At 42.5% G+C, this 23,894-nt stretch overlaps 1 protein-coding gene and 1 long non-coding RNA gene across 5 annotated transcripts in view; one reads left to right on the forward strand and one right to left on the reverse strand.

Annotated features, from left to right (window-relative positions):
• Window positions 1-5,419, reverse strand: LOC136448095 (uncharacterized). The gene is made up of 2 exons (XR_010757833.1): window positions 5,124-5,419; window positions 1-1,384 (listed from the first exon to the last, which is right to left on the reverse strand). It is a non-coding gene; the product is annotated as an uncharacterized lncRNA (long non-coding RNA).
• Window positions 3,349-23,894, forward strand: part of LOC136448091 (tetraspanin-17-like) — a 25,530-nt gene continuing 4,984 nt past the window's right edge. Inside the window, exon 1 of one of the 4 annotated variants that reach the window (XM_066447215.1) lies at window positions 3,349-3,503. In XM_066447215.1, coding sequence (XP_066303312.1) covers window positions 3,401-3,503 — 103 coding nt within the window. In that variant the 5' untranslated portion in view covers window positions 3,349-3,400. Of the gene's footprint in view, window positions 3,504-7,031; window positions 8,175-19,794; window positions 19,897-23,118; window positions 23,254-23,894 lie in introns of those variants that run through there. The other 3 variants (XM_066447216.1, XM_066447218.1, XM_066447217.1) reach the window with 3 other exon arrangements.

A 23,894-nucleotide genomic window follows, 5' to 3' on the forward strand; every position in this document is an offset into this window, starting at 1 on the left:
TGTGTGTGTGTGTTTGTAACCAACGGCATAACTCAAGAAAGCTTGGATGGATTGTTTTGATATTTGGTAGGTGGGTAGGTCTTGATGAGACATGGAAATGATTAGATTTTGGGTGCCCTAGCGGCTTGTTACGGTACTGCAGCGGAACTTCCTGTTTTGATATCTCGTGTTCTGGACATGCTATGGTCCTGATTTTTTAGTGGTAGATAGGTCTTTGGAAAGAGAGTAAGTGGTATAGGTTTTGGCCCCCTAGTGGCTTTTTTGGAACAGCAGGAGCAGGTTTTGCTTCAGATTTTGAAAGGGAATAACTCAAGAAGGGTTTGATGGATGGTCATGATTTTTGGTAAGTAGATAACTTGAGTGATGATGTACATGATTAGATACTTATTATGCAAATCAGCATGTAATTTGCATAATTAATGAGGAAAGTTTATACAGCCGCCAAATTCCATGATAGGACTCTCAAACATGTGACATATGTAACTGAGGAAGAGAGAAATATTACTAGATATCAACTATGCAAATGAGGACCTCATTTGCATAATAAATGAGAAAATACTATAACTTAAGATGGGCTCGATGGATGTTTTTTGGTATGTAGATAGCTTGTGTGATACTTTGTATGATTGGACGATAATCATGCAAATCAGATCCTAATTTGCATAATTAATGAGACAATTTTAAAAAATGCTGACATTTGATATGACTATTCAAATATGTGACATTTGTAACTGAGGAAGAGAGGAAGGTTGATAGATAGAAAATATGCAATTGTAGGCCTAATTTGCATAATTTATGAGAAACTACTAGAATTCCATACAGGTAAATGATGGCAATTTCATACTTCTGGCATTTGGAAGTTATGTGAATGTGAACATCGTTGAATCAAATTATGCTAATAAGGACCTCATTTGCATAATTGTTATATATGTTTGCATAACCTTTTTAAGCTCATACCTAGGACAATTTCTGTTATTTGAGTGTAGACGATCAACTGGTATGATTTGTAATTGATGAGAAACACTCCTCATACGTCAACCATATAGGTTAAAATCATTTGGCGAAGGTATGAGGTCGTGGAACTCTCGTTTGAATTGAAATATGGCACAAATGGCTTTTATTGGATCTGTAGGAATAGCATAACAAAGTGGAATGTCATCGTATGATAATAAGTCAATCAAGCAGAGTATGAATTAAAATTGGCAAGTTAGAGTTCCACACTTTGTTTTACGATGTCTCATGACTTGAGTTCTATGTTCAGCTGTCGCTGAAGGATGTAGAAATGTCAAGGTAAAAGTTCCTTTGGCCACACTAACTTGATTATATGGATTACAGCGTGCGCATCACTTTTCGTCCGTTTCCAAACGCCACCCGTCCGTTAGTCCTGTATGGAGAATGCAAAATTAGCAATGCCAAAGATTGAAAAATGATATCGGAAAACGGATACTAATGTTATACAATGGCCTTTTCCTAAAGTAAAACGTACTGATTCTGTCATAAACTTACGGTTACCCCTTGCACAAAATGTTTTCGAGCCATGAGCGAAGTTTCTCAAAATCTTCCAAGAAAATGTGAAATAACACAAAATAAAGATTTGTTTGTTTTGTTTACCATGTACTGTAAGTTATGTCCCTTGTAAAACCTGCCTGACCACTTAGATTTCATAATGATAATGATAATAATAACTTTTGTTTGCAAATTCATGCCCATATGCTAATTGCTAGGGTAAAAACAATAGAAAATATGAAAATGGTAACAAGTGTCTATCCTATGCATCTAACTAATATTTCTACATACAATATAAATGGATAATGAAGGTCACTTGTCTGGGGCGCGGGGTGGGTAAACTTGTATTGCACGCTCGCATCAATTTTGCAATGCCCACAGGATGTTATCTGTCATGTAATCAAATCAGTATGCCCTAAGTAGCAAATATCTTTTAGGCTTTTTATGAAAGCACCTTTTCAGGCTAGTAGTAGTAAGTTCTATGAAACTGTGTCTGACATACCTATATCATGAACACAAGGCAACATGAGACCTTTAAGAGAAAAATCCTGTGATTCCAGACTCCACTTAACTCCGAATCCACTGCTCAGCTCATCGTCTAAAGTGCACGTCTTCTTGTCAAGATTGCTCGCTTTTAGCGCCCCTCGTCACTTAGAGTCTGGAGATAAAGTTATCAACTCTCGCTCCAAGGCCACTCAGTCCCTGAACCAATCTGCTGATGTCCGCACAAGCTGAAGTCTGAAACCTTGTCTACTGCGGGTCAGTGATTTCTTCCACTGCCCTCGTCTATGAAAAAGGGTCACCAGCTTCCACTTCACACCATAATGACGATTACGGCTATCATAAATCATTCCTTTCATTTCCTACATGTAGTTCTTTCCTGTTCCTTCGTACTTATCATCACATTTATTTTAGTCTGAAGAGGTTCAGGTCGTGTTCTTAATGCAATTGTATGCGTGGTTGTGGTGGAGCATTTGCAACCTACGATTCAGTACCAAGGCCATCACAGCATGTCAACATTCATACACTATTCATTGTTTATGCACTTCTGGTTTTCGTAAGGTGATAGGCTCAGCGGAGGCTATTTTGAATGCAAAAACGTATCGTATTGTTTGGCCTCTAAAACATTGCAGAGAAGTTTTGCGGTCCATGAGTCTTCAAAGAACAGATGGATCGTGAGAAAACGCACATCTGTACCTAGACGTTTACACCAGCTCTGACGCGCTGCAATACCTCTTCCTTCAGTAGGGATTAAAATTTACATAAGTACTGCTAAACAATCTATCAGCAACCCCAAATCAATAAAGACACAGGAAAACCGCAATTTTTGTGAACGAAAGATTAGCAGACAACGTTAAATTGGAACTGTAGAATTTGGATGCCTTCGAGCAGAATGAACTATGGGTGTTTTGTTTCGAAAACAATCTATGAGTGGATTTCTAATAACTAAATTTCGAACTAAGCATCTTCAAATAGCTGCCGCTCCATGGCACACGGGGGTAGATCCGCATCAATGTTGTTCTGGAGAATACCCGGGAAACTAATGATGATATTTGCGGGGAGTCTTCTGTTGCAATTACGGCGTAAAATGTCTACGCGCCACATTACCGCGCAAAAGCCGTGTAAAACGGAGCTGCGCTGACGATGCTGCATTAGACGGTTATTACAAAATGCACCGTACCCTGGGGGACCAGACACCGTATATCGGCGCGCCAACAAGCACCGCACGCGCGCCTAAGCTTTCCCGGCCCACCCTCCCGCTGCTCCCGAAGTCCGCCCCCGCCCCACTCTCCGCTGTAAACCCAAGCTCCGCTAGCCGAATATTTGGAAAGCTTAGGCGCGCGTGCGATGCTTGGTGGCGCGCCGATATACGGTGTCTGGTCTCCCAGGGTAAATGCACCGGCGGCGTGCAACACAATCTGAGAATAGAGGGTCATTTCTGGACACACCAACGAGCACCAGTCAATATCAACTTAGACGAAAGGAATATTTGCCAGGTATGTTTTACGAAAGGTATTCACATCCAAAAATCGTATATCTCGTGTTATTGATTATGCAATGCACCACGGTAACGTGTTACTTATTTTTTAGAAAATCATGATAACTAAATTCCGAACTATAAAATGTTACGCCTTTACAGACGTGTATCCGGTTTTTTTCTCATAAAATTTTTTGTTTTTACCATGGAATAGCAAGGTAAAGCAACAACTCGTTTAACACAACATCCGGATCCGCCCACAGAATACACGTACCTCGCATTCGTTTTAGCATTTTCTTTTCATCGTTCCATTGACGGTAGCAAGTGTCAGTCTGAAGCTTTGTAAGTCTTCATATAGATAGTGCAGCTCTATTCTGCGTCTGGCTGTTATGTCACAGTATACACGCTGGTATGCCGACGATAAGCAATATCCGCACAGCTAAATCTGGTATCTCACAGAACTGCCCCAAAGTGTACCAGGCATTCGCAAAGACGGTACAAAACGGCAAACAACCTCTTATCACTGTAAATCTCTTAAATTTTTTGAATTTGTGATAATTTTACATTGGTTTTTGATTCAGTGGCAACATTGTTATTTTCAGTTAAGTCATATATACACTGTATTACTGAAACTGAGAATGTGGCATTCCGGGCGCGGCCATTTTGTTTGGTTCATTTGGGCTTCAGACGCTAATGCGTAGCACGTAAGTGTGACCGGAAGAGAAAATTGGCACAAATTCGCAAAGTTGGCGCATTTCCTGGCGCAATTTGGCGCAGCCCAGTATTCTGACCATATCCCCCAACATTAACGTTGGTGGATCGGGTGAGGTTGACGTCTAAGTTTACACATGCGTGTGTGAAGTTCTCTTTAGCGTAGTCTCTACCAGACTCCGCAGGTTGCTGGAAATATTAGTCCATCATTCCCGCAACCAAGCGATTTTGGTAGAGTAGCTGTAGTTCGCTACCGATATATAGTTATCTTTCGAAAGTACTTAACGATGAAAATTGCATTTTCCTCAAATGTTAGCATTGTCTTTAAAAAAAATGCACAAATTGTCAGTACGTATTTGTTGCTGTGAAATGACACCGTTTCTAGAATGATCAATGGTTCATTCCAAAGGCTACTAAGAAGTTACAACAAGAGGAAAGTACACTTAAAGCTGAAACTAGATATGGAAATAAAGTATGCCCACCATCCAATGGTACACAGCAAATAATGGCAGCAAAACGTGACGTAGCACAATGGCAATGCTGCAATATAGCATATTTAGTAATGGCAATCACCCTTCTGTGTTTAAGATAACGCTTGAAAGCAATTGTTGACAGATAATGCATACTATAGGCTTGTACTACTCGGAAGTATTGTCATTCTATGAATAAATTATCATGCTTAGACAACAGACAACACATTATCTAGACAACAGGAAGATAGACATATTCAAATCCTGTCATTACATATAGGGGCAAATTATACAAAATTTCGCGTACATGTAGGCGCCGGATGGCCGTACGGTCGGTGCATGCCAAAAATTGAAATCCGCATTCAATTTCAAATCTCGTTGGTTTCAGAAATATTTCTGGACAGTAAGTATGATTCTTGTCAAATATCTTAGATTAAAAAATAACTATTCGTACTTACCAATTCCCAAGTCTGTTGCCATGACCGGTGAATCGGAGAGCTAGCCTTTTTCCTTAATCGTGCTAGAAGCACCTCCTCGAACACGGGACCTCAATTTTACGTCAGTCCCGTCCGAAAGATGAATGCAGCCCCAACCGACATGTTCTGACCTCAGGATTGAACAAGGGTCTCCCATATAGCAACTAAATGGAACCAGGGCCTCAACTGTGAGGCTGCTACCAGTTGAGCCAGAGGGCATAGGAACATCCCAACGTCACATGTGTACAGTTGCACAGATGTTGTCGCATACATCGCCAGCACCTACGTTCTCACAATGGATGGAACAAAAAAACGTCTCTCTTCTCCTCTCTCTTCTATCTCAGTACAATGCAAATAATGCAGTGGGAATTACAAGTCAAGTCAAGTCAAGTTTATTGCGCAACAATTGCATCAGGTACAATGCACGGCAAATAACATGGAATATTAACAACTTCGGACTATTTATACTAGTGCACTAACCTAACATCATTACTCGATACATAAGATAATGGCGTGATATATTTCACGTTATGGCACGACTTACACGTTCACAGAAGCGGTGTGATACCGATCAAATCAACAGCTGCTTTCACAAGATAAGAGGAAATACCATCCCGACAACAAGACCATTCGCGTATTTCTTCACCTCGTAAATCTGCACGATCCTACAGAGTGTAACCCCCTCCCCAATCCGTCCTCGCCATTGTACAATATATAACCCAGCAATAACGTCATTAAATCAGCACCTTGGACAGCATCCAAGTATCATGTGCCATCGTTTTATCTCGATTAGATACCGTAAAAGCAATTGCATATTTCAATATCGAATATCTATAATGAGATGATTATTCTTACTGTTATTTTGAACATGTAACGTGCACTACATGGCATATAACTCAGATATTAAGCTTCACTTTTTTGGTGCTCCTCTTTGTCTGCTAGGTAATCTGTTTTACATATACACGAACCCTATGATATGAACGCCTCAGTCGGTCTGCTTTTTTTCTATAATTTCCGTTGAACGAAAGGCTGAAAAGTAGATGTATACAAGGAAATACGAGGTCCGATTTCCCTTAACCCTCAAACACCACAACATTTGTTGCTAACGTTACTAAAATGACCGAACGGAGCTCAAATAAACCCCATTATATTTTGTTCAGTAATACCCCTTTCTACAATTCATGCTCATTATCACAATTCATGCAAAAAGATAAGAAGGACCACGCTTTGCACTGACGGTACTACCTTGAAGTCACGGAAGGATTTTTTCGGATCAGAAATGTTTCAATGGCACTTCAAAATATACGCTTGCGGTCCAAATGAACCTCCTTGTGGTGTTTGAGGGTAACATGATACATGTAGATTATTGTTTAGAAAGATTGCCGATGATGAGAGAATGGCTGAGGAATATTGTTTACTAACTGACTGACAGAACAAACAACTCAGGGTGTGGACAGGTATTTCCTGTTCACACTTTCCAGTTCTTTTTGTAGTAGAGATATTTTGGAAGCCGCCAGACGCGGAGGCGTGGGCACGTTCAACACGTAGGGAAGACTGATCAATAAGGTCAGCGGAGGCGGGTGATATACGGGCCCGGGAGGCAGAATAATGTAACGACCTCCCGCTGAAATGTGAAAGGCAGCGTCTCAGATGGGCCGTAAGCTGCCAAATTTGCGTTAAATTGGACATAGGAAGGGACCGGGGAGCATGGGAGCCCTCGGATTATTACAGAGAGAATTATAGTTAAGCTTCTGCAAAATCTATTGTACTCATTTACCTACAAAACTCTCAATGCTGAGATTGGGAAGTCACGTTTTAACATATTAAACAAAAAAGTCAACAATTATGGAATGAAAATGGCTTCCAGATTATTTGATGAACTCTGTGGAGGAACGCCAGATAGCCCCGTCGACTCATATCACGTACTACATATATCACTGGTCCAGGGATTAAATCCGCTCGTATCGACCGCTATATCCAATGTACTGCTCGTATCGGCTGACGACTTCACGATGACGACTGCAGGGCCCCATAGGTTGTATTTATTCCACCTGTTATCCCTCCGCTATGTGGTATCTGCACGTTATTACTCAGATGTAAAGTAGGAGCTTTGTGATCTTGCTTGTGAGATGGCACAACGCTCTTCGGAGGTTGTCAGTGCGGGTGGAAAGATGCTGAATTGATAGGATATATTTCTACTCGCTGTCGGCCATCAAAAATCTACTTTCCCTGAAAGGGCTCATTCTCAAGCCCTCTATCGATAAGTGATCTCATATGAACAGCGATCAATAGCCAACCGTCGAGTCACGACTACGCTGGATATTCCGGGGAATCCGAATTCGTGAGGCCGGGACTGCTGGCAGTGCAATATTTGAGCCAGCAGCTTTCGTGGAAGATGCAGGCGACAATGGCGGTGGACTCGGTCATATTTGAAGATCTCGTCACTTAGATGGGCACTGATACGGGCCCCGTGTGTTTTATTATTCTGGGTAAATCGGAACCTGTCAGGACGAATCCAAGCAGGAAAAAGATCTTCTAAACATTTTACGATTTTCCCTGTAGTTAGGTTGGTGTAGTCTGAGACCTGTCTTGTGTAGGTTGGCAACAGGAAAAAGTCGTCTGTTTTGCCCCTCCTGGCGCTGTCCCGCTCACACGCCAGTCAGCCGCCCTGCCAATTCTGCTCCGAAGCTGGCAGGAAGGGTTGGAACTGAGCCACGGTGGATGCGTTTGACTGAGTTGTTTTCGGGACGGAGATGGACTGAGGGGTGAACCTTCCAGCAATATTTTCAACTCAATAGAGGATTTCACTTGAAACTGCAAAGCAAAATGCTGGCGGATACGTATTCCCGGGCATCGGTCGTCCATATGGAACAGCGGTACGACTCAGAAATTCCAGCAGTATTGATATAATCAGAGCGGAACGATCTCCAAATCCCCTGGTGTTCAATAAGAGAGCGAATTTCCGTCTCAGGGAAAACAGCTCAAAAAGAATGATGCAGACAACGGAGAAAACTTCTTCCCTCGTCATCACGGGTAAGAAGACTTACAATCCTTCCATTTATTTGTAGACTCGTGGATAGTACAGGGCAGATATACAAGGAGTTAGCGTAAGATTGCTGAATTTACCCCTCCAACCTTGATATGTAACAGTAAAACCTGGCAAGCAGCCCCTAACCCGTCCGCCGATGGGCACCAGGGGACACTTGATTCTGATATATTGCTTTGATATTGCGGAGACATTGGATGTCTTGTGACTTCTTGATGCGCGGAATCCCATAATAGATGCGAAGCCACGATTTTCCTATCGGTTCTCTGAATCTCCCGTAACGTTATGGTCATGAATACAGCATCAATATTCAGGAATCGTGACTCAGTGAAATCTGAAAAACGGTCGTCAATGATGTTGAGGGGCCGGTCCACCCAGCCTGACTCAGTGGAAGGTGCGTTAGGGCTAGGGAAAATAATGTTGTGTTTCCGGCTCCCGGCCGACCCTAGCAAAGACCTGCCGACCCTAAGATTTTTTGGCAAGGGACTCGTGCTTCTAAAGTGCAATTTTGTTTTCATTATAATTACAACATGATGTTGAAAATATCAGTTTCTGGTGAATATCAGTTTGCATCGCTGAAATGTATTTGTTGGATCACTTCAGTCAAAATCTTTTGAAAAATAGTAAGAATCCCTACCTACTCATCCTAATTTCCAGGACGGTAACTGGAAACTCAGCATTTTCTCTCTGCCTTATTACTGTCAACAAGCCGATGTGCACGTTCCCGGCGTCTATGCCTGTTGTGGTTGTGATGATTCAGACGACTGATGGACGGCTACTGTCTGCCATCAGTGACTTGATGGGAGTACAGAATACCAGCAGGTCATTTAAACTTCAGCTCACGCCATTCTGACCATGCTGCGCTAATCAGTTCAGACAACCCACCAATACTGCTCATAGTCATACGTATACTACATCTGTTCTAACTAAGTTGCCCGGGACGTCTTGTCCTGTACTTATTTACGGGGATAGCCACACTTTGTTTTGGTACTTACCAGATGTGATAAAGATACGACTTGCAGGGTGTCCGTTCTGGTAACCTGCCTGCAACAGGCTGGAGGTCCTCGACAATGTTAGCTTCCATCCCTGTTTTGATAACTCAGCCCATCCTGGTGATTTGTTGCGCGCGATTAGGGGGGTGGCATTTCCTAGGGGGCATGTCTGTCCTGGTGCTGGGGAGCCTCCACGTGTAGGCGCCCCTGTAGTCCATGGGCCAGACCCCAAATTTTCCTGATGATTTTTGAAAAAAGTAGGGTGTGTGAGGAATGTATTTTGATATGATAGCCGCCGCAGATTGGCAGCTTTGGGTCGGCTATCTGACATTGAATGTCTTGAATCCAGTTTATCCTCCTGGATTTTAAAGTGCTCAATCTGACAGTAGCATTTCATAGTACATTGAGGTTACCAGTCACTATGATCTGCGGGTGTATTGCCTCGGCTGCAGTAGAAGTCATGTAGATGATGATATAGTGTTTAATTGTAGCGTCTTACAATGTCAATGCCAATGCGTCACGTTTTGACGTTGTCTGAAAGTGCGATAATATTGGGCCCTAGTGCCGACAGTGCGTATACTTTACAGTGCCGTGGTTACTTGGATGAAATCAAGAAAGACTTAATCACATCCCTCGAAGGAAACGGACACACCAGAGAAGAAAGAAAGAAAAGAAGGCCCTGTGGAATGGTCATTGCATGCCATATATGGTATGTATGTGCTCGTCAGCTCAGTTTAGTTCACATGCCAATGAAAGAAATCCCGGTCCTTGGAGCCTGTACACGGAACATCTAGCACGTCACTATAAGGTCGTGTCCGTGAATAATGATGATATCCCGGATGTATGTTCCACATAGTTGTGCCCAAACCTGAAGAGAAATCGTTTGCAACGCCCGTTATGCTGATGCAACGTTGATCAAACAGTGGCTACCGCGCATGAGCAGTTTGTTGTGTGTACGCGCTGATCCTTGGACAGGTGTGCCTGAGCAGCTCTCGAGCTCCCGAACATATAGAATAATGTTACACAGTAGATGTACAGCGCAGTTTCACTGGAGAAAACAACATGTTAAAACAGGTGATAATCACCTTTAAACGTTATCTATCAGGATACAACATAGATAATACACAGATGAGCAATTAAACAATCCAACAAACAATCACGAAACGCGGCCAACATATCAGAGTGATACGCACATTCTGTTTACATTCATCCTAAGTTGTTGTTGCTGTTCACCTTGTAGTGCCTAGTGGCAAATAGGACAGCAAGCTCCCTTGCTGTTTCCGTAGCAGGGCATATTTCTACAGGGAGGGGTCGGTAGCCCTTCTTCTTTAAACGTACTCAAGGCACCTCCTCGAACATGGGGCCCGCATTTTACGTCCATTCCGAAAGACGGGTGCAGCCCCAACCAGATACCCTACCCAGGATTGAAACGGGGTTTGCAAGTTTGCGGGATCTCAACTGTGAGGTTGCTACCAGTTGAGCTACAGGGACATGTGAGGATCCTTAATGTCGGCAGAGTATACCTTCAGGGTTCTTTCACACATGTTATAGTTCCTTCAGCTGTTTCCGAGAGATAGGGATGCCAAGCAATCCTTCCGGCCAGCCAGGTTTTGAAAGTGACAACTTCGTAAAGTTTGTTCCTTGCACTGATTGTCAGGTGACCGACCAGGATATGAAATTCAGGATGCACCTTGCGAGAGTGCATAAGTCTACTTAGCAAGTGTACCGAGTACAGTGCAATGTGACTAGTATACCTTGCAATTGTGCCGAATATAGTGCAATGATATCAGTTTAGTTAGGATTCTTACCAAATAAAGTGCAATTTCATTTGCATACTTAGCATTCTTATTCTTAATAATTAGGTACAATTAGCAATTTCATAGGTATAACGTTACGTAACAGTTGTACTACATTTGCATACCCGTAAATGGCTAATATGCCCGAAATTGCTAAGTGTACGAACAGTATTGCACTGTATTCGGTGCAATTGATAAAAATACTGATAGAATTTAATAAAATTCACTGTATGGTAATACGTTTCACTGTATTTGATGGAATTGCGAAGATACGTAAATGTAGGCACCCTTGTACGTTAAATCCGGGTTGAAAATTATGTTCGAACAAGAAATCAAAAGTCTCAAAGCTCAGAGTTTTTGTGAATTTCTTGATTTCTTGATTTACCTTTATGAATTTCACGCTCATTCTATATCTGCATCTTCCAGGGGGACATTGGGCCCGGGGCAAGCCTGCAGCTCAAAGAACAATACAATGACTCTTTTACGGAGGTAAAAGTTTACTGCGAACATCGTGTTGATTGATGCCGCTTGTCGTTCTTGAATGTCAAGCATACCGCCCTGGAGTTAAAGAGGCAATATAGAAAAGTATGTACGATCCCTCCCTCAGCAGGAAAGGGGGCCTACACGTCGAACTGTCTGTGCCTAGCCCTACCACCCCCGCGAGCGGACAATATTAGCTCCAGTACTCAATCAACAGAAGCTAACTGGCTCATTATCATAAAATTTGTCTTATTTTTGTTTCCTGCCTAACATCCAGTGAATCAGAAAACTTGTCTGGTCGTTAAAGAAAAGTAGTGGATACTACCTGAAACATCTGGCCGCTCCCAAAATCTATCCAGTTGCTTGAATAGCTGTTACCTTGCGTATACCGTCCTGACGTGAGTAGCGTGCCGAGCACGGCCCGTGTCATCCCGGCAGTCAGCTGCTCGGGTGTGATTACGTTCTAAGTACCTGTCTGTTGGAGTGAACTCCAATCCTCTAAGCGGGGGCCGAGGGAGTGTGGGCTGAGGATGGCTGTAAATTGTCAAGTTCGGCAGCTCGTACTGTTGCATCAAACGTACTTAGAGTTAACAGAAGCTGGGCTCTAAATACCATGCAGGTTAGCGCAAATGAAATTGGCATTTCTAATGTCCACCTGAAAGACGGCGGAAACCCTGGCCAAGAATCGCCCTGGAGAGGGCTTACCGCCCGGTGTGCCACTGGGCACGGGTGATCAAAGTCTGAGTAATTATGAGTAAGATGTCTGCCTCCACCTTACCTGCACTGTCCCATGATGAAAGAAGCCTGCCAAAGTAGTCAGTACCGGCCCAAGACTTCATTGAATTTTTGCATAAAAGAAGAAGCAATTGTGCAGCAAATGGTAAGATGCTACTAGTGCAATGAACGTCTTCAATTTATTGTCTAGAGATGCAGGTAATATCCAATGTTACCTGTACTAGTACTGGTACATAGAATAAAGTATTCGAGCCTTGCCTGGCGGCTCCGACCCGATTACATATTTGGAAAACACTACCGGTATCCGCTTTTACTTATTCATCCTGTATGATTCACCGCTTGTGTTATCAACCATTACTCTACGCGTCAATGCCTGAGTGTAGTGTGTGGACGGAAATGTGTGGATCAAAACGCATAAACTAATCACCCTTCTTAAAATTCGGTACATTTTCAGTGACTTCACGATGGGCAAACAAATCGACGCATAACGGAATGAAAGCACTGTTTCAGGAAGTAAATTTCAGTCAAAAATGAGAATGAATGTGCCAGGCCAGGGTTTTATAACATCATACATTCATACCCCTTCCTAGCACAACATGGCCAGAAACATCTTAACATTCTCCCTGCTGCCTACCCCTGTAACTGATACATATTTGGTGCCAACAGGCTAATTCAGCAGTAACTTATAGATTCGTCGACGAAGGTCAGACATGGTAATATATTCACAAGGTAAAATTTACTCAAGCAACTAGATAACATTTGGAAAGGTCCGACCGTTTCCAGATTGTATCCAAGTACTTGAGCTGCTACCTTGCACATTTTGAAGATCTTTCTCCGTCAATAACTCTCACTAGCTTGAGATGCATGCCGACATGACTTTAAATTGATTACTAACGTTTGCCCTTCAATGTTCAAAGTTTGCCTCCTATTTCCCATGGAACCCCGTTCAATTTTCCACTTAGTCGACGTTTTAAAGGACGCTTTGTCAGATATTGTGCACAGTTGTCAGTAAATGTGAATATTCGGCGTAACGATCATGTGCAGGTCGAGGAGTCATGATTTGAGAAAAAAGTATTTTCTTCAGTTCGTGGCCTCAAACCTACCCCCATTTCTAAACATTACCTAGATACACACAAGCAATACATCACTGACTTGTTGAGAGATATTAAATGTCTCTTTAAGATAAATTCATTCCATTAAAAGGTGCACCCGGCTGTTGCATGTCATCTATCATCTGTAGACATCTGAATATCGTTTCAAGCATGACTGATCGATTCTCGAGTCGTGCAAAGCGCATTAGCAGCTTTTCCAAGACAAATGTGTCCAAATTGATTGGTGCATTCTTCCGTAAGGCGACTGGAAGAGACAGATCGATGGGTTGACCCCAGACCTGTCCAATATTGTTCCCAACCGGTTTTAGTTCCCCACCAAATGTTCGGTTTGTCAATCCTTCCCCACATTTGAATGGGGAGGTGAAACTGAAAGGCTGTTTTCGTCAAACCGGTGAACGCAGTGAGCCACTGTTACGTGTTATTTGGAAGGTATTTTGAATATTCACCAGACATTTAACAGTAGTTATGAGGCCCTAATTCCAGTGACAAACGGACTACTGAAGCTCTCATCCCTTATGCTTTAATACCGTCAGCCTGTGTCACACAATCTCTCGCTGCCAAGAGATATATGTCCCCCGATTTTAGTCTGGCCATTTACCGGTTTAAGGTGATGCAGAATGCAGTCATATTGCTAGCTGTCAGTCGTGTAGCGCCATGACAGAATGGTGTTCTGGTGAAACTGCAACACAGCAATGCTACTCTACCAAGGACACTTCCAAACCACATTAACCGATACATCCAGTATGGACAGACATATCTTCGCTGTTCTCTTCCGATCTTTTAATTGATTGGTGAATTTTGATATAGACCGAACTGGAATGTTTCTTTTGCTCAACCTGGAAACAGCCTCACAGTTAAGCTAGTTTCAATCAAGATTATTTTGATGGATTTGTATGGATTTTGGTATGTGATGATTTGGGACCCCTGGCAGTACTATCAGGTATTGTAGCATAACAGGTTGTCACCCTCTTCATGATAGTTGTGTGGTATAGTGACTATAGTCCATAGACAACTGGACAGCTGTCCCCAACGAAAGACCCCTAACGGGGGAGAGAAAGCTGGGCGGGATTGATTGATTGATTAATTAAGGGAAGAAGGGAATGATTTCTGTGATGGTTATGACTATGGCATTGATAAATACACAGAAACTCTAAATAATTCACTGAGGTATGAGATCTTCGATTTCTTTTTAACTTTAAACCGTTCTTCTTTTTTCTATGATTTGCTCTTATATATGACCGCGTTCCAGCATATCTATACAGGAAAATGTTTGTATTTATGGTTGGTGAGACCTTCATTTCACAGCCCACAGGATATCCAGGCTTCTTGTTACTCTTCCCCATGCCTCCAACAATACCTCACATCGAAACCTAGAATACGTTTTGAGTATCATCTTCTAAATTTTTACCAGTTTGCAGAGTGCAAACCATACATCATATGGCCATGAAATTTACATTAAGTTGAAAACTCACTGGATACAAGGTTATCTATTCACTTCCAAGCTAATAAACAATCACAGACGACTTTTCCCCAGACTGACTGATTCCGCACTGCAGCTAGGTGTCGCTGCTAACATTGCGGTCCTAAACGTAAAGTATTATCATATATTAAAGTATAATCATTGTCATATATACAAAAATCTTGTAGCAACCTAATTCAAACATACCTCTTGCACAGCCAATCAACTTACAAACAAAAACACACCAAAACCAATAGAAATTTAGGACAGATGAAGTAAGAATCAAACACGAGGTGATTGCCAGTCCGCATGCATAATAAGCGAGGGATGGACCAATGAAAATAACTACAGCACCAAAGAAAGGTCTTAGAAGATAGCCAATCAGCACCAAGGACAAATATCTCAGATACGAAGTTAATAAGAAATGTGAGAGGGCTAATCAGCGTTAAAGGAACGTCGTGCAACAGAACAAGTCAGGAGAAGCCCATCAGCACCAAGGAGAAACACCGTATTTGTTAATGATGCTTTGGAATGTAAATGAGACTCATCTTGTACTTCTCCTTCTCGCCTTAAATATTTCACTCGTTTAAACTTATCTAGTTCATAGTGACGTGTATGATGTATTACTTTTTATCATGGGTCATATCATTCACATCAAGTCTTGACTTGTCAACTTCGGATGACAAACGACGGTAAAAGACCAGCTCTGTAAGAAAGATCAGCAGCTGAATACAATATAATGATCGCCTAGCCACAACCCCTGAGGCTGTCTTGAAAGGGAAATGCACCTGTTTTTCAGACGATCTATTCTTCAGTGTTAAGAGCATGCCACATATCACGGAGATGTATGTGTGCATACTGGCGGAGGGTCCTCAGGGGCAGGCCTACATGACGTTAGCTTCATGCTATTTGTATCCCCCCCCCCCCCCCACCGTCGCACTGGCGACCTTGGCAATAAAGCTTCGACAGTTAAAGTTTTGTTTTTCCTCTTAAGAGCAGATCCCTCGGCGCTGGACCATTTCAGTTTCCAAACTAGAGTTCCATGACCCCATACCTTCGCCGACTGATGTGAGCCTTTTCGAGTGGCATATCATAAACGTTTTTCATTTACTATGCAAATAAGGGCCTCATTTCTATGAATTATGTCAGTTGATCACCTTCCCTACCCAAATAAAACAAGTTGTTCAACGTATGAAGGTCTCAGCAAGCAAGGCAATTGCAGCATATCCTCATAAATCATGTAAATGAGGTCTCATTTGCATGATTTATGTCTGATAATATCCACATCACATCTACTTTACTTCCAAATGCTGCAATAATGCAATCCCCATCATTCACCATAATGGAGTTATAGTATTTTTCAATTGATTATGCAAATTATGTATTCATTTGCATAATTGCTGTCTATCGATATTCCTCTCTTTCTCAGTTACATATGTCACGCGTTTGAGAGTCCTATAATTGAATTCAGTGGATTTATAAACTTTCCTCATTAAGCATGCAAATTAGCTATCGATTAGCATAATTAACATACGATCCTGTCAATCATCACTCAAGCTAGCTAAAAACCAATTATCATGACGATCCGTCAATACCTTTGAAACTTTGAAACGAAATCGGCTCCTGCAGTTCCAAATACGCTGCTAGGGGTCCAAACCTAGATTGCTTCCTGCCTAGGTTACACATAGCCGAACATGGCTCCCGAACGCTAGCCGACTCGGGTCGGCGGTAGTTCGGGAGCAGTCTGACCAGTTTTTGGGCCACACCTATCTTTGGCGCCGAACATGCGCCGAAGATGCGCCGATCATCTCCTAACCAGTACACGAATTACTCCCGAATGGGCCCCGAATGCTTTCTAGCTTACTCCCAACCATCCCGACCTCTAGCCGCAGACTGCCGAATATCTCCTGACTAAACCCCGACTGATTGCAGACCCTCTCACGAATTTAAATGGACACATTCAGCGACTTTCAAAAGAGGGGTCATTTGTGGTTTTAATCAAAATAATTATTCTATTATGTTGTTAACATCACCGAGAGATCGAATTCGGATCATGGCTAGCTTTAATACTGCTTTTAGTGTTCTTCTTTGTTTTTGGTCGTGTGAAGGTCGGGGGTGATTCGCCCACGTTCCGATAGTAGTCACTTGGTTGAGAATTAGTTAGCAGAGATTTGTCTACGGCCTTGGAGTGAGTTATGGGTAGGTTGGAAACTAGTTGGGAGTAAGTCAGTAGTGTTTCTGGCGTGGTTAAGGTTCTAATTTTACTACTGACTCAATCCCGAATACCAGCCGAGCACTAGCCGACCGCGCCGAACACCAGCCGAACACCAGCCGACCCATTTCAGACCCTACGTCCAGAGCCGAATGTTTTGAAATTTTCAAAACATTCGGCTGGCGCAGCCGAACACCAGCCGACTCAGCCGAACGCCAGCCGACTCGGCCGAACGCCAACCGAGCTAGCTCCCGAATCACTCCCGAATCACTCCAACCATGGTCGGGGGAGAGTCGGGAGGCCATGTTCGGCTATGTGTAACCTAGGCTTTTCGTTCCCAAGAGCTATCTACCACTCAAAAATCATGACCATAGCATGTCCATAACATGAGATATCAAACCCGAGCGTTCCGCTGCAGTTCAATAGCAAGCCACTAGGGCCCCAAAATCCAATAATTTCGAGGTCTCAAGAAGACCTACCCACATACCAAGTATGGAGACAATCCATCAAGGCATTCTCGAGTTATCGTGTTCACACTTGTATTTGTGAACTGACGTGAAAAGGGTATTGAAGTCATGGACCAAACTAGAGTTCCACGACCTCATACCTTCGCCAAGACGGTTTAGACGGATAGGCCATAGATTAAAGAGACAAAAGGCGTGGGAAGTAACCATACAATCGTAAGCTCCATTGTATCTCTCCGGTGCGGTCTAGTTCACTAGTGCACGCCGGGGAATTTATGCCAGGTTGGTTTCAATTACTTCCCTTTCGAAGGGATGGCAGTAATCGGAATCAAAACGGCCGTGTGGAAATAGAAGCGGTCGGAAAAAGCCCTATGCTTAGGTAGAACACACCAAAGCAGGCTGGAGGTTACATAAATATCATGTTATACTTTTAGACGTTTGTTTCACTGATTTGAAAGCATTTGGGTGTTGTTTAACGCCTTGAATACGTGAGTGGACTGTGGCCTTCATTGATCCTCATCAGAGCTCGTCGCGCATATTCAAGGCAGTTGATGACAACCACTCGACATTCACCTCCTCCATGGCTGGACTTAGAAAGGGTGCACAAATGTTTCCCAAAGACTGACATGGAGGGTGAAAGGTTGATCGATAAAAATGTCTTCCACTGTAATAAACAGCCGCTGCTGGCTGGCAAATTCCCCAGCTGGAGTCGCAGATTATACAGCGCGCGGCACCGGATGTCATAGCTCTTCTAGCAACCGCGTAATGAGACACACAAAATCGATTTGGGACAGAGTCTTGCCTCAGCTCGTGCCACAGCTTGGAATTGTAAAGGAAAAGACTCATAGACTCCAGGACAAGTGATTACCTCAATTAAAAATGGAGGTATTGTTTGTGGTGTGTCTGCGTGTGTCTGTTTGTGTTTCCGGATTAACAGAGATAGCTTTTACGTAGGTTATGCAAATTATACAAAGCAGGAAGTCAGTCTTACCAGGGCCATGCAGACAGCCCGGACTGCGGTACAGCAGGGCATGTTTGGGGCTCCTCTCTGTGTGAATCAGTAAAGGTCAACATTGTTAAAGTTGTTGTCTACTAATTTTGCTCACCTTTGCTTATTCTTCCCATAGAGTACCAGTCTGGGCGATTGGTTAAAAATATAGTTACAATTATTCAGTCAGTGATAAAGCAGGAGACTTGGCATGCTAAGGTCAAGTATGCAAGGAACTCGCGGGCAAAATACACCCAAGTTACGTCCTTATTACATAGTCTATGCATCTCAACCACGTAAAAACAATGACTTGCAGTCCACTAATATCACAGCGATATGATTAATCTAAAACGTATAGGGGAAAACAATTGCGCAGTTAAAATTTATACTTTTGCCTTATTATACAGTAGAATTGCACAGTGGAGAAAGGAATTACTGAGCCTCTTAGGGGCTTTTGGAACACTTATTGCACTAGACAATAGACATATTACCTCGGTTAACGTACGCTCGAACGTACGCCAGCTAACTGGAGCACCAAAAGGGTCAAAGATCAATGAACTTGTCATCTGCTGTTGACGACCAACTTTTGTGCATAGTCGTCAGAATCCAACTCAGATACTAACTACGCTTATTGTGCTTCCCTTTATACTAGGTAAATATATCACAATGGTTTGCTTCTACGTTTCAATTTTCAAAGAAGTCAGCCTACGTATACTGCTTAAATTGCAAAGTACTAGATATGTATTTTTTACATGTCTAGTAACGTAAATGTGTCCGTGTTTTCTTCATGCTGACACGTCAAGAAAGTATGACATAAACAAGAGATTAGTGGGGGATTAAGGTAAAGGATCATGTAGCCACCTTTGTACTGACGTTTGAGTGTTTGAAATATCCTTTTTACGACTGAACTTTTTACAAATGCCTTTTTTACGTTTGAATGAAGTAACAGCTGTGATACTGTGATACAGAATTTCCTGCGATCGAACAAAGAATACAGCGACAGATGATCATTTATTCTAGCTATATGTTTACAACTCGACGTCTTGGAGTTACGGTTTGACAGACTAATAGCACTTAATGTCGTGTTGGCCTGGATGCCAGTATACTGTGATGTCGTTTTGTTTACTCTAAACCAAAGGAATGTTCCAAAAAGACAATCGTCTCGCCTTCAACATAGATTTTGTTTTAGAAATCTTACAGTTAAAATGTCAAGTCCACAGGTTTACGACAAATAGTCTGTAATTTTTATAAGTTACTATCATTTTAAATGTTCGTCACTAATTCTTTTGTCTCAACAGCTATTATGATTATCTGGCACACCCCTGTGCTTTAAGAATGGAACAGCTCTCACTTTTTCAACAGAAGGCTAAATGTGTGCATAAAGGTAACAAGTAATTTCAATGATGAGAAAACGGAATAGCGTGTCTACCAGTGATGTGGAATGTGATCCGCGCTGAAGGGCACGGATGAGGTATGTTACAGTAGTTTGCTATTGTTGGTGAGAAGCAGGCTTGTCTCATACTGTGCAATGTGGACAGAATAACCCACATTTCGTGTCATAGTGCCAGAAAATTGTTCCTGTCTGTGATACTATCCCACGGTACCACAACCATCCTGTTGGCATCACTACCCGTGCAACTGCACCGTACGTACTTCTCCAGTTTCTGTGCTAATTGTAATATTCCAGCCTGGCGGCCCAAATGCCCACAGTTTGCAACCATCCATAATCCTTCCTTCGCCCAACCTGAAACTAGCATCCCCTTCAGCAGCATTGGATTCAGCAATGAGAGAAATTCTGTGATATCACGATACAAGCGCAATCCAGCCACCATGGCTGGATTTTTAAACTCTTTTTTTCTTCTCACTGACAGTCAATGCCATTGAACTGACGGAACAAGTACAGGGTTGCCAACCCCGGAAATGTTTTGCCCACTTCTATTCACAACTTCATCGATGGAGAGAGACAGTCGCTAAGCAGATGCATCCTGGGATAGTTTGTTGTCAGTATTGTCAGGAATAACCGTTTTAGAGTCTCGTTCCCAATGTCCATTCGGTAGTCTATCTTGCTACTCACAGAAACAAACGTCCGTAGAACACAAACCTCCGTGGTGTCAATAACTACCCAAATGCCAAAATTCAAACAAATCCATCAAAAGGATCTTGAGTTATAGCTGGGAATACGCAAATACAGACAAAACAGTACCCCTGTCAGAGGCCTCTGACCTCCTTGCCAGAGGTAACAGGTCAACATCAGCTCTTAGAGCGGCTAAGAGAGTTTCAACTAACAAAATAAATTGCTTTTGTTTCTAAAGCATAAGCATAGTAATGTAGTATAGTCGTATACCTGATATATCTAAGGTCTTTGTTTAAGGCCTAAAAACGCATAGCCTCATTCTCTGAAGACTTTGTGCATAATGGGGACTGGACACTTCTTTGTAGTCTTCATCTGTTCATGTGTCCAAATGGGATGAGACACCATCATATGCTTCCTTTGCCAGTGCTTATGTCCGTCCGGTGTATATGGTGTCCACATGTGTCTCTAATATGGCTGCCTCACAATTCTAAGTACGCATGTGCAGCGAAATGCATCGTGGGTGATATGCCAAACCCTGTGACATAAACAAAACAAATCTTGACATTATTATGGTAATCGAGGCAATGGTCAAGAGTCCAGACAAGAACTATTTACATTTGACATATTACTCATCCTGCGCATGCGAACATGAAAGAGAATGTATTATTCGGGTCACGTGGTGCTGAAGAGATGTACTTTTCATCGTTATCGATATTTCCACAGACGCCCTGGATTAGCCCTGATATCGACGTTGTTCATCCGTCTGTGTTAGACACGAGGATAACCGACAGACATGTAGATCCTCACATCTCGATTCTTGCAATGTTATTTGGTAGTCCAGCGGTATATATATAGCTGGAAATTAGGCAAACTTGTCTAAAGGCACAAAATTTGGCACACATGTAGTATAATGTGTTTTTAGCAAATATCACAATTTCTGCCTAGGGTCAGTTTTATGGCATTTAGGGCCATTTTCAGCCCCAAAATGTATATTTTGGGCTTCTGTGCCCTGGTATTGAAACCAAATGACGCTAAATATGGTATAAAAGTCGAGATGCTTATCCACAGGACTTCATTTACGCTTTTTGCTTTTTGCTCAATGCAAAATGACTTATTTTGTGATTTTGGCCCATTTTTACACAGAAAAATGTACACTCCTGTCTGCTGGGCCCTGGTATCTAAACCGAAATACCTGGAATTTGGTATGGGGGCGTCTATGAGAAATGAATTTCTACTACACTACTGGAAAATTATATATTTTTCGTTTTTTGTCTATTTTCAGACCAAAAATGTACATATTCGTCTGCTATGCCACTTTATCAATGTCAAATAACCTGACATGTGAAAAGAACTTTACAGGGGGCAAAGAGATTTATACTTATCCATCCATCTACGTGTCACGTCGAAGTGCATATTTTGGGCGCTAAATCCCGCTAACTCAGCAGAGTGAGATATCAACGTTAGAAGCCATAAAGACCCTCAGCAAAATGCTGCGTTTCTATAACGGTTCTGGAATCAGGTGGCACATATGCCGGCAAACTACCCGATCAGAGACACGTACTGAAGAAATAAGGCCACCATAGTGGTAATTAATGACGCTTTTATGTTGGGCAAAGTCCTCCGCTTGTGTTGTTCGAATATCTGTGTTGTTCCAATCTTGTATACATGTCACACTCGCTCGTAAATGTATTTGAATGCACTTCCACATTAAACCGTTGACCTTGGAGACATCTTCGCCTGCTTGTTATTCATTGTGATGAGGATCAGATCTTTAAAGGTCACCAGCTACAGAAAAGGGTTATTTCATCGTAGGTTATTTCATCTTCAATAGCAATCAAGGAAGCATTTAATACGTGTGTCAATGAAGATTAGACATCCAGGTAGATAAGATAACAGTTACTCAAGCAACTGGATAATTTTACTGTCTGAAATGTCTGATCGTTTGCAAAATTATCTAGAATCTTGAGCATCTGTTATCTCGCGCATTTAATGGGTACATTGCCTGGCAGTTGCCGAGTATTGGGTCAAACTGAAGCACAACAAAAAAGGCTTTCCAGTTTTCATGATAACATGAGGTGCCGTTGCATTATGTTTACCAACCCCAGTGCTTCGTGTAAAGAAATCCAATCGCATGATTGGCTTGAGTTGTAGCATATTTTCTTTATTCATGCAAACATGCGCAGTGCGATACAATATCTGTCTATCGTGGCATCTGGGTTTAAACGTACTTGTTATGAATCTGGAGCAAGTCTAGGAAGCGGTTGTTTCTGAACAATTATGCATTATTGTTTACTTTTGCATTATTGAATAACTGCGGCAACCTGGCCAGGTAAAACGGGTCTAAAAATTCCTTTAATTTCTGAGGCTGGTGTTTTAACAACACTAGTACTGTACAAAATGTTAACGAAAAAATGGTCACGGCGTCCTTGGCATTAAGTCTGTTTGATGAAAACAGACGACATCTGTGGCCAGGCCTGAGGCGGGATGTGCGTCACCACACAGACGTAATGGGCATGTTTGTGCAAACCGTAGGGATGTTTGTGTTCACGTTCCTATGTTGGGATTGCTTAGGACCAAATTAAGGGACATAATTCAAGTAATCTAGCCCTGTACCACTTACTGCATTGTGCAATACGACTGGCGGAGATGTCAATAGATATAGATGCATATAAAGTACACGGTCTATACGCCGGGAAGGTACACGAGCTGTGCAGCTGGCTATGATGGGCTAACTGTGGTGTCCTACCGATTCAGGTAGATGTTTACATTATATCTTATACCACGGCTCGACAAGGTGCCTATCCTAGGTATAGCAAGGACCTTATGTATAGGTATGAAATGCGTACTTTAAGAAGCTAACGCATGCCAGCTGAGTTAGCCTTGTAGTTCATCCATACCTTAGGCACTGTCGCACGCACGGACCTCTACCTTCTCTTGTAACCTGGGATCCAGACATGTTGTCATGCCCTACGTAAGCCAGTTCTTCAGTACCGGGGCCAACATGCCCCCATTCCCTTTATGGAAGGACCTTTAGCAGATTAATGCTGTTGTCTGCTTTATTAGGTAAAAACATCGAAGCTAGCTTAATTTGCCAGGCGGGGATAGAAGCTCACAGTGCCGAGGAAACCCAGCCTACAGCCCGGAGAGAGGCTGGTCCGTTTCGTTCATACCCTTGTAGTGCCTAGTGGCTCTTAGGGCAGCAACTTTCCTTACTGTTTCAGTCACAGGGTATATTTCTATAGGGAAGGGTTGCTATCTCTACCTCTTTAACGTGCTTTAGGCACCTCCTCGAAAAAGGGAGACCCGTTTTACGTCCCTTGCGAAAGACGGGTGCAGCCCTACCGAGATGTCCTGACCCAGGATTGAACCGATTTCTCACAGTCACCTAGCTAGTA

Source organism: Branchiostoma lanceolatum, chromosome 14 (assembly GCF_035083965.1).
Source record: "Branchiostoma lanceolatum isolate klBraLanc5 chromosome 14, klBraLanc5.hap2, whole genome shotgun sequence".
Lineage (NCBI taxonomy): Eukaryota > Metazoa > Chordata > Leptocardii > Amphioxiformes > Branchiostomatidae > Branchiostoma > Branchiostoma lanceolatum.